The sequence below is a fragment of the Rhinichthys klamathensis genome, unplaced genomic scaffold (genome assembly GCF_029890125.1).
Source record: "Rhinichthys klamathensis goyatoka isolate OS25496 unplaced genomic scaffold, OSU_Roscu_1.1 h1tg000352l_1, whole genome shotgun sequence".
In the NCBI taxonomy this organism is placed as follows: domain Eukaryota; kingdom Metazoa; phylum Chordata; class Actinopteri; order Cypriniformes; family Leuciscidae; genus Rhinichthys; species Rhinichthys klamathensis.
In genome coordinates, this window is record NW_026606863.1 from 1767843 (window position 1) to 1780292 (window position 12450).

Consider the following 12450-nt stretch of genomic DNA (forward strand, 5'->3'; position numbering starts at 1 on the left):
TCCTTGTTACAGTGTAAGTAGTGAGGGTTACACTTTATCTTAAGGTGTCCTTGTTACAGTGTAAGTAGTGAGGGTTACAGTGTAAGTAGTGAGGGTTACACTTTACTTTAAGGTGTCCCTGTTACAGTGTAAGTAGTGAGGGTTACACTTTACTTTAAGGTGTCCTTGTTACAGTGTAAGTAGTGAGGGTTACACTTTACCTTATGGTGTCCTTGTTACAGTGTAAGTAGTGAGGGTTACACTTTACCTTAAGGTGTCCTTGTTACAGTGTAAGTAGTGAGGGTTACACTTTACTTTAAGGTGTCATTGTTACAGTGTAAGTAGTGAGGGTTACAGTGTAAGTAGTGAGGGTTACACTTTACTTTAAGGTGTCCCTGTTACAGTGTAAGTAGTGAGGGTTACACTTTACCTTAAGGTGTCCTTGTTACAGTGTAAGTAGTGAGGGTTACACTTTACCTTAAGGTGTCCTTGTTACAGTGTAAGTAGTGAGGGTTACACTTTACCTTAAGGTGTCCTTGTTACAGTGTAAGTAGTGAGGGTTACACTTTACTTTAAGGTGTCCCTGTTACAGTGTAAGTAGTGAGGGTTACACTTTACTTTAAGGTGTCCTTGTTACAGTGTAAGTAGTGAGGGTTACACTTTACCTTAAGGTGTCCTTGTTACAGTGTAAGTAGTGAGGGTTACACTTTACCTTAAGGTGTCCTTGTTACAGTGTAAGTAGTGAGGGTTACACTTTACTTTAAGGTGTCATTGTTACAGTGTAAGTAGTGAGGGTTACAGTGTAAGTAGTGAGGGTTACACTTTACTTTAAGGTGTCCTTGTTACAGTGTAAGTAGTGAGGGTTACACTTTACCTTAAGGTGTCCTTGTTACAGTGTAAGTAGTGAGGGTTACACTTTACCTTAAGGTGTCCTTGTTACAGTGTAAGTAGTGAGGGTTACACTTTACCTTAAGGTGTCCTTGTTACAGTGTAAGTAGTGAGGGTTACACTTTACCTTAAGGTGTCATTGTTACAGTGTAAGTAGTGAGGGTTACAGTGTAAGTAGTGAGGGTTACACTTTACTTTAAGGTGTCCCTGTTACAGTGTAAGTAGTGAGGGTTACACTTTACTTTAAGGTGTCCTTGTTACAGTGTAAGTAGTGAGGGTTACACTTTATTTGAAGGTGTCATTGTTACAGTGTAAGTAGTGAGGGTTACACTTTACTTTAAGGTGTCCTTGTTACAGTGTAAGTAGTGAGGTTTACACTTTACTTTAAGGTGTCCTTGTTACAGTGTAAGTAGTGAGGGTTACACTTTACTTTAAGGTGTCATTGTTACAGTGTAAGTAGTGAGGGTTACACTTTATTTTAAGGTGTCCTTGTTACAGTGTAAGTAGTGAGGGTTACACTTTACTTTAAGGTGTCCTTGTTACAGTGTAAGTAGTGAGGGTTACACTTTATTTTAAGGTGTCCTTGTAACAGTGTAAGTAGTGAGGGTTACACTTTACTTTAAGGTGTCCTTGTTACAGTGTAAGTAGTGAGGGTTACACTTTACTTTAAGGTGTCCTTGTTACAGTGTAAGTAGTGAGGGTTACACTTTATTTTAAGGTGTTATTGTTACAATGTAATTATACATTTAAGTACTGAGTAATAATAATTAACAACATGTACTTACTATAGGGTTAGGGGGGTTTGGTTGAGGGTTAGTTGCTGTAATTATGCATAATTTACTGTTATTACTATGGTAAGTACATGTAACATATTATGTAACAGGGACACTGTAAAATAAAGTGTTACCGTAGTGAGTTATATTAGTTACCTACATGTACGTACTATAGGGTTAGGGATTGGGGTTTGGTTTAGATTTAAATATGCGTAATTTAGAGTAAGAAACTACATATAACATGTGTAACAAGGACACTGTAAAATAAAGTGGGTAACACTATTATACAGTGTCCTTGTTACATATATGTTACATAGTATTAACCGTAAATTATGCATAACTACATGCAACTAACCCTCAACCAAAACCCAATCCTACCCTAACCCTGTAGTAAGTACATGTAGTTAATTATTATAACTCAGTACTTTTTATATAATTACACTGTAACAATGACACCTTAAAACAAAGTGTAACCATATACCGCAAATTATTCATTTTCTCCTTAGAGAAATAGATTTTTAACAATAAATTTTAGCTCTGATGTTGTTCAGTGAAGATATTTGCTTCTATATGAGCCACACGTTTTGCGGGAAAAAAAAAGATGTTTAATTTATAAATTCCTAAATGCAATAAGCATAATTCACAAATGAGAGAAGTTGCTGTTACATGGAAACAGAAATAGCAGCGAAAAGGGTTATTATTGTAAACTAAAACTAATTGAAATAAAATGTTGGTCATACCAGAGCTTAAGTCTCACGTTTATGCAAATGGCCCCGATATGATGTCAGTCGCTTTCAGAATAGTGTTATTAATCTGGTAAATCATAAGGTTTACCTGTGGAGAAGAGGTGAATTTCTCTCGGTCAGCACTGCACTGCTTCTCACCATCTTTACACAGCAACACCTGAACAAACACACAAACAATGAGCCGGTGTGATCCATAACTATTATATGAGATAGAGACAATATTGTTTTGGTTTTCATGACCAAAACCGATTATTTGTAGGTTTTAAAATACACAAACATACAATAAAAATATACCATTTATTTATTTTAAAGCAAACCTGAGCCTATGTGAAGGTGCTATAGAAATTAAACATTATGTTATTATTTTATGGTTATTGTATTTATTAAATAATGTATTATATTGTTATATTATTATATATTATATTTAGATTAATTGCATCTAATATAAAAGTGTGTAAGTATATATACACACAAACTTTTATGTTGGATGCGATTAATCGATTTGACAGCACTAAATATATTATATTATATTATTATATTTTGATAGCACTAATTATATTATATTATGTATTGTATTATAATGCATTGTATTAATATAAGAACAAACCAAATACTAGAAATCCTTAAAATGTCTAAACATTTCAAACTTTTACACTCAAACTGATACTGATAATACAATTTGGAATGAAATAAACATGAGAAGAAAATAAGGATAATGTTTTACTAGTGTTATCAGACATTTAGACCCCACAGTATATCTTTATGTTGTATAGTATAAACGTGAACGGTGTCTCCTGCTGACCCACTGACATTAAACAAAGCCCGAGCGAACACACGCTGAATCCTGAGAGTGGAAGGTAATAGAAAGGAGCCTTTGAGCCGAAGCTCTGACATCATCTGAACTTGAGCAGCGTTACATAATAAACACATCATCTGAACCACACACACACACACACACACTGCGCTTTCCAGTTCGTAGAAGACGACGTGCCTATCAGTTCATGTGGACTTGCATCAACTAATATTAAAGCTGAAAGAGTGATGACATCACCGCCGTATATTTGTGTACCGTTTCCATGACAACTCCTTATGTTTTGATCACGGAAGCTTTTGCTAAACAAAGACAACATGAAGAAGAGGCTCCAAAAACCCGTTTCCTCGACACCAGATTTCAGCGGATTAGTTCCTGTTTAAATGTTTACTGTAGGGTTTTCTAATCACACATCAATTTAATAAACTATATTATAACAGATTTGTTGATTGTGCCTCCTTTGTCTTAATATTAACCCTATTAATAACCTGTTAAAATATATATAAAAAAGCTTTTTGCTCATACGCTCATTCATTAATTTATTATATTTATAAAGCTCTTGATTATAAAGAATATCACGTGCTTCATAAATTAAACAAATCAACATCATCATTAATAATGATGAAATGAGCAACCTAAATAAAAACATTGTTGTTCCGAATATCATTTTTTTTTTGCTTACACATTATGTAATATTATATTGCCATAAAAAACAGATTTCTTGTTGGTGCATTTTTGTTTTAATATTAAATCATCCTGAAATAAACATTCATTCATTCATTATATACATAAAGCACTTATTTATAATGAATATTATGTGCTTTATAAATAATAAATATATGCTAATTTAATCATTAATAATGATAAAATTAGAATGTACTGTATTTCACAACATACTTTTTTCCCCGATATAATTGTATAATAATAATATTTATGTAATATTATATTGCCCTAAATAGATTTTTGTAAAAGTTCTAAGCATTTTTGTCTTAATATTTAATAATTATTAATTCATACATTCATTACATATATAAAGCACTTATTTAAAATGAATACTATGTGCTTTATAAATAAAATGTATGCTGATAATGATAAAATGAGAATGTATTTAAAAAAAAAAAAAAAATTACATTGTTTTCTGGATATCAATGGCTTTGATTTTTCATGTAATATTATATTGCCATAAATATATTTTGTAAAAGTTAAACATTTTTGTTTAATATCTTCATCACATAAAAAAAAAAAACGTTTTGCTTCAGCCTTACACGAATGTATATTATCATTTAGCTAATTATCATTTGATAAGTAAACTTGAATGCTTTTAGATATTTTACTTTTTAGTAGTTTCATTTTCACTCATTCTAATTGCATGGCTTTTCTGAAAGCTACAGTAAGTTTCTCTTTAAGACACATTTTTACAGATAAATCGAATACAGGAATACAAAGAAAGCGTTTCTTACCTTCAAATGCGAGTTGGGTTTATTCTCACAGCTGACACCCACTATTTTAGGCAGCAGCGTGTTGGAGGTTGTGTTGTTGTTATTGTTATTAATATTCTCAGATTTCGCTCTTGTTTTCTTCAGCTCCATCCCTGGAGTCAGTCTGTCCTTCGACGCCTCCATCCGGCTGGAGATGGTGATCTTGCGAATGGATCTGGACGCAGCGTTCGGGGAGCTTGTGTTTCTGTTCAGGTGTTCGTCTTCACGTGTGTGTTTCACCGGGGTCGACCCGCAGCGCTTATCACGGCCCAGATAGAGAGACACCTGTTCGTTCAGGTGCCTCAGTTTGCAGTTTTCAGAGAACGTGCGATTTGGCAGGTAACCATCTGGAACCAAGTCCGAGCACTTCGGCACGGCCGGCGCCGAGAGTTTGGTCCCGATGGTGAAAGGCTGGATTTTCCTCCCAATGCTCTCCGACATGGTTGAGTTTAGTATGAATAAAAAATCTTAATTTGGCGTCTAAATTGAAAAAAAAGTAACAAGTCCAAGAAATGCACAAAATAAAATCTAGTTGTCCACCTTCTTGTGCATGTTGAGAATGCACAAGACGCAGCCCAGGATGGCCTCCTTGGACTCCTGGGAACTGATCCGGTCCCAGATGTGTCGCAGGACGGTCCCGAGTCGGCCAGCAGCCGCCGTGAGGCTTCGGCGGAGGAGCTGCGCGACAGAGCCTGCTAATCTGCTACTGAACAGAGAGCGCAGCAAGAGGAAAACGCATGGCATGATGCCGGACTGAGAGAGAGAGAGAGAGAGAGAGAGAGAGAGGGAGGAGGAGGGGAAGCTTTCGTGAATGAGGGATGAAGTCACTGGACTTCTGTCAGAGCATGTGCAAAGCACAGGCGGGAGGTTGTAAAGTCTGGCTGTCAAAACTTCCTCTCTGACTGAGAACAGAGGAGAATGGAGATAAGAGCGAGACGGCAGGAGACCTCTGGGTGACCCAGAATGCAATGCAAACAGAAGCGCTTACCTTCGAAAACGTGCTGTAAATATTTAGCAGATGCTTCCGGAAAGGAGAATAATGACAGCTTCACACTCCTGCCAATTCACTTTTTACACATTCTTTAGAGGTGTTTATGGCTTCTGATGAAGATCTGCGGAGAAGAGGATCAGTGCTGGTGCTGTGCTCGCGTCGCTGTCTGCTCGCAAATGAAGCACTTCAGACGCTCTCCTCGCGTCTTTGTTCTGGGCCTCCAACAGTTGTTTCAACAGGTTTCCTGAGCAATGAAAGTGCACAAGCTAATTTAAGCAGAGGAATGACATGTGTTCTGAACACATGATGACCTTTCACCCCTTGACAACAGGGATATAAGGGCATGTGTGGAGCTGACTGAGTCACATTTACAACAGCAGAGAAAACGACAAACGTGATGGACGGGTGAAAGCCTGTATAAGAGGAAAGTTGTTTTAAAATACTAGTTTGAAGTGCTTAAAGGGATATTTCAACTAAAAATGAATTCTGTCTGTAATTACTCGCCCTCATGTCATTCCAAACACGTAATCTTTTGTTCATCTTCAGAACACAAATGAAGATCTTTTTGATGAAATCTGAGAGACAGCTACGCAACTACCACTTTGACACTTTAAAAAGTTCATAAAGAGATCGTAAAACTAACCATATGAATGAATTTGAGCTTCAGCAAGAACCAATGAGGTTCATTCTCGTGTTACGCATCACGTTTGAGCTTCAGCAAGAACCAATGAGGTTCATTCTCGTGTTACGCATCACGTTTGAGCTTCAGCAAGAACCAATGAGGTTCATTCTCTTGTTACACATCATGTTTGAGCTTCAGCAAGAACCAATGAGGTTCATTCTCTTGTTACACATCATGTTTGAGCTTCAGCAAGAACCAATGAGGTTCATTCTCTTGTTACACATCATGTTTGAGCTTCAGCAAGAACCAATGAGGTTCATTCTCTTGTTACACATCACGTTTGAGCTTCAGCAAGAACCAATGAGGTTCATTCTCTTGTTACACATCATGTTTGAGCTTCAGCAAGAACCAATGAGGTTCATTCTCTTGTTACACATCACGTTTGAGCTTCAGCAAGAACCAATGAGGTTCATTCTCGTGTTACGCATCACGTTTGAGCTTACAGCAAGAACCAATGAGGTTCATTCTCATGTTACGCATCACGTTTGAGCTTCAGCAAGAACCAATGAGGTTCATTCTCGTGTTACGCATCACGTTTGAGCTTACAGCAAGAACCAATGAGGTTCATTCTCATGTTACACATCACGTTTGAGCTTCAGCAAGAACCAATGAGGTTCATTCTCGTGTTACGCATCACGTTTGAGCTTCAGCAAGAACCAATGAGGTTCATTCTCGTGTTACGCAGCACGTTTGAGCTTCAGCAAGAACCAATGAGGTTCATTCTCTTGTTACACATCACGTTTGAGCTTCAGCAAGAACCAATGAGGTTCATTCTCGTGTTACGCATCACGTTTGAGCTTCAGCAAGAACCAATGAGGTTCATTCTCGTGTTACGCATTACGTTTGAGCTTCAGCAAGAACCAATGAGGTCCATTCTCGTGTTACACATCATGTTTGAGCTTCAGCAAGAACCAATGAGGTTCATTCTCGTGTTACGCATTACGTTTGAGCTTCAGCAAGAACCAATGAGGTTCATTCTCTTGTTACACATCACGTTTGAGCTTCAGCAAGAACCAATGAGGTTCATTCTCGTGTTACGCATTACGTTTGAGCTTCAGCAAGAACCAATGAGGTTCATTCTCGTGTTACGCAGCACGTTTGAGCTTCAGCAAGAACCAATGAGGTTCATTCTCGTGTTACGCATTACGTTTGAGCTTCAGCAAGAACCAATGAGGTTCATTCTCTTGTTACACATCACGTTTGAGCTTCAGCAAGAACCAATGAGGTTCATTCTCTTGTTACACATCACGTTTGAGCTTCAGCAAGAACCAATGAGGTTCATTCTCTTGTTACACATCACGTTTGAGCTTCAGCAAGAACCAATGAGGTTCATTCTCGTGTTACGCATTACGTTTGAGCTTCAGCAAGAACCAATGAGGTTCATTCTCTTGTTACGCATCACGTTTGAGCTTCAGCAAGAACCAATGAGGTTCATTCTCGTGTTACGCATCACGTTTGAGCTTCAGCAAGAACCAATGAGGTTCATTCTCGTGTTACGCATTACGTTTGAGCTTCAGCAAGAACCAATGAGGTTCATTCTCTTGTTACACATCACGTTTGAGCTTCAGCAAGAACCAATGAGGTTCATTCTCGTGTTACGCATTACGTTTGAGCTTCAGCAAGAACCAATGAGGTTCATTCTTGTGTTACGCATTACGTTTGAGCTTCAGCAAGAACCAATGAGGTTCATTCTCTTGTTACACATCACGTTTGAGCTTCAGCAAGAACCAATGAGGTTCATTCTCGTGTTACGCATCACGTTTGAGCTTCAGCAAGAACCAATGAGGTTCATTCTCGTGTTACGCATCACGTTTGAGCTTCAGCAAGAACCAATGAGGTTCATTCTCGTGTTACGCATCACGTTTGAGCTTCAGCAAGAACCAATGAGGTTCATCCTCGTTCATTCAAGTGTTCATGAAAAATACTATAGTTGTATACAAACATTTCAAATTCATTTTAATTTTAGTGTAATTAGTATATCCGAACAAGTATTGTACCAAATGAGAGGCTTCCCTAGTTTACAGCATTAGTTGCGACTTAGGAGAGTTTTTTTTTTAAGAAAATCAAATTATCGGTAGATATCATTCTGAACCGGGGGAGAAATTTAGTATCGATGCATCTCTATTGTTTCAACAATTTCATTTACATTTCTCTTTAGCATTTTCAGAGAAACAACCGAGACAGAGTTGATGCTTCAATGAAACCTATTCGAGAACTCCCGAGCTCTCTTTTCTCCTGAGCGTGGGACAATCAAATGTTCATCCAGGTTATTTCAAGCTTCATTAAATACTTAAAAAGGATGTTTTAATATAAATAGTTTAGCATTTCACCCATATTTCAGGATTAGGCGTCTCATTTAGCAGATCCATCAGTCGGCAGCGAGCCTCATGGTTGCGTCGGTCCTGGTTATGACATGGTTAATGACTGTTGTAAAAGCCTCTGGTTTCACTATGAAGTCATCCACAGAGAGCCTAATGTGTTGCAGCTTGAACATCAGAGATAAACTCTATACTTGAGGAGGGAAATGAAAACGCTGGATCTTTATTTCACATGATGCCGCACCTCAAAAGACTCCGCTTTCCTAATATTACACTTCAAGAGAGTTAAAAACATGCTTGCAACACATCAGAAAATATATTTATCTGCCTATGCGTATACCAATAAGTTATTGGTTCAAGGGACTGTGGAATGAGGTCATATATTTTGACCATATATTTTTTCAAATGTTTTAATGCAGTTTAAATTTATATAAAAGGCTAAATAATAAGCAGAGAGTCTGCAGAAGTTGGGATTCATTAGCACAGACTTATCCACATTATTCCTATACGCCCCATGACGCTTTGCGTGAATTATGGGTGTAACTTCCGTTAAGCTGTAAACAATCAGTGAAAGGCTCGCTCTATGAATGCAATACGTTAAAAAAGTGACATTATTCGACTCACGCTTCAACCATCGAACAATAAAATGAAATTTAAAAGTTTAAAAGAATCAACAAGGTACTTTCAACAGACCAAAAATAGCGCAAAAACCGCAAGTCTTTGGTTAAATATCACTGTAAATATATATCTGTATATTGTATAACAAGCCTAATCAAAAATGTTCATTAACTTCAGCATTACGTGACACTTTATCAAAGTGATTTCCGTCATTTTGACAGATTATAAATTGCATTTACCTGTGAAAACAAACCTGGAAAGAGACGTGAGGATTTGAGGAGAATAACGAGAGATTCTTCGTGCATTCCAGTGAATTATTAAGGGAATATCGTAAATTAAATTCGGGAGAACAGACCACAGATGTGCCGTATATGTTGTCCTTTTTCATACTTTTACAGCGGATTGCAAAGGGAAAAATAAAAATCATCATGAGGAGAAGAAAGCAGCGACTGAAAAGAGCTCTCGCCGTAGATATTCTTGTTATAACATGTCACGTTAAAATACCAAGTATAATTCTCATGATGTCTGAAAATAAATCATGAAGGAAAACTGACGGATCAGCTTTATTTGTAGGGCAACCTTATGATTTGAAATGATTCGTTTTAGCCTTTTTGAATGGAAGTTCCCCAAACCGGAAGTGCCGCCCATAATTCAAAACACAGTAAGCTCGTCAGGAATAAGGTGGATACTGTACACCGAAAGATGGACCTAAACAATACAGACAAAAATAAAAATAAAAGACTTGATGGTGTAGGACTTTTTAGACTTGGGTCAGTAACCTAACAACATCCAAGCAACCACCCAAAACACCCTAGCAACACCCTGGCAACCACTCATAACATCATAGCATAGCAATAAAAAGATTTCCGATGTTTTAGAACTGAGAACTAGAAATAGCCTTTCGAAAAAAATCCTACACACACTTTTTTTCAGTGCACTTTTCAGAACACCTTAGAAACACCCTAGTAACCACCACTTACAGTACTCCAGCATTGCCGCTGTGAGTTTTGCACTGTAAGTTATTCAATTTTATGGCAAATAGTTTAATTTACTCTGTTCGGTTGCATAAACTTAGCCACTATGTTAAGAACTCGTTTGACAAACTAACAGTTAGTTGTTTGACTAATCAGTAATTAGTCTAACTTTTCCAAATCAAATTAGACAGATCTACATATTTATGTAACTGACTTTTACTTGTAAGACAAGCCTAATCAGTTTATGCAAATGGCCACAGGTCTTAAAACTAGGTTTAATCTTAGGAATCTGAAAGGAAATTATGTTTAAAGAAATCAAGAGGCAATGCATGGACCGTAAGAGTGTCGTCTCTAGCATATGAAATAAGCGGATGGTTCTTGTTTGAATAAATATCTTGCTCATCATGGGGGGGAGCTGACGCTGGGCTAGATGATATCATGCCCTCCCAAGATGATGATAACAGACACCAGGCCTGGCTGGCAGAAGGTGGGCTTACATGAGCTTTACTGCAGTCAATAAACGCAACAGTCTCCTCTAAGATGAGCGATGATGTCATGCCGTGACTGCTCTCATCAAAATGTGTGGTTGGATGTGCTTTTCTCTGCTCTTTGATTGCTCTCCCTCATCATCAGGCTTTGGTTTAGGGGATACGAGGCTGTATGATTACAGTAAACGAACTTTGTTATCGCTTGCATTTTTGCACGCATTTCTCAATTGCATTTACCCCCGAAATCCCGATTACAATAAAGGATATCATTACTGTAATGTGAAAAAAATTATACATTATTTAATTAGTTACGTTTTAGTATTTATTTAACATATGCTGACAGTGAGAATAATGGAAATTACAACTAAAAAAATTACTCAAACAATAATAAATGATTATAATTTGATTAAATTATCATGAAAATATATGCAGAAACTATTAATAAAATTGATAAAAATATATATTTATTAAAATCAATAATAAATATAAAAATAAAATAAAATATAATTAATAATAAATAATAATAATAACAATTGCATCTTACACTTACTTTTCTTAAGTTAACTTAAGTTATTTATTTATTTATTTTCAGCATCAAATGCTATATTCATGGGAAGCTCAAAAGTAATAAAATGTAAAATAATCATAACATTAATACTTCAATGAATTTTATACAATCATTTAAAAACAATGGCATTACAACAAAAAAAAACATAAAAATAAGAATATCAATAATAATAACAATAACAGTTATTTCAATTTGATAAAAAAATAATACTATCCCTTTTTTTTAAATTTCCATTAATGTAACTTCAGAATAAAAATGTTGCCTAATTTAATTTAAATCATTACATTCCGATAAAATATGCTTTACAGTCACACAGTCATTTTTTCCCCCGTCATTTCAATATTATTAATGAATATTAATTCTCATGCATGCTCATGCATTCACAAACTATGGAACAAAAACTTTCAGAGCGGAAACTAGTTTTAGTAGATGCAGTAAAGCTGCAATAGTGGGTTGATCATGTTAGTATTTGTTAGTATAAATCAACGGAGTGTCTTTTATTTACACAAACGAGCACAAACCACATGTGCCATGCATGATAAATATGTCCATATCCGTGCCACACACGCAGCGTTTATCAAGGGCCTCATTAGAGAAAATTGCAGCTCTGCACGGAGACAATGGGCTCATTTACTTGACAGAGCGCATCAATATGATCTCTTTACTCGGATGCTCTAAATAAATGGAGAAGCTCGAGACATTGCGAGATACGACCGCAGAGAAACAAAACCCTTTTGATGTATTTGATCACTGGAAACAACGGCTGCTCATTTATACTGAATGACTTCAAAGATTCCCCACACAAAAGAAACATCACAAACTACATCTTTACATTTTCTGAAGAAAACTTGCTGTTTGCCCGGGCTTAGAAAAATAACAGCACGCTTATCCTCAACAAAGCTGTGTGATTTATGCCTCATTCATGTCTGTACAAGTTATAAGCCAAAGCTTAATGCTTAGATTTGGGGGGTTTGTTCAAATCGCTAACCAACGGTAATGACATCTCTTTTTCATCACAAGTTTTTCTCCTATTATAGAGATTTCGCAATAGAGACTTTTGCTATTGATTTTCAGATTTTCTATCTGAGTAAAAGACCACACACATGTGAAAAGTTTCAAAAGAAATGTATCAAACT

The 12450-nt window shown here is 36.5% G+C and overlaps 1 protein-coding gene across 1 annotated transcript in view; it reads right to left on the reverse strand.

The window, feature by feature from the left end:
- The window catches only part of LOC130068988 (uncharacterized), a 51830-nt gene extending 46636 nt beyond the window's left edge, over positions 1-5194 (reverse strand). Inside the window, exons 1-2 of the mRNA XM_056232649.1 lie at positions 4658-5194; positions 2475-2543 (exon numbers count right to left, since the gene is read on the reverse strand). Of these exons, the coding sequence (XP_056088624.1) occupies positions 2475-2543; positions 4658-5116 (528 nt within the window). The 5' untranslated portion in view covers positions 5117-5194. The remainder of the gene's footprint in view (positions 1-2474; positions 2544-4657) is intronic.
- Between the last annotated feature and the right edge of the window lie 7256 nt (positions 5195-12450).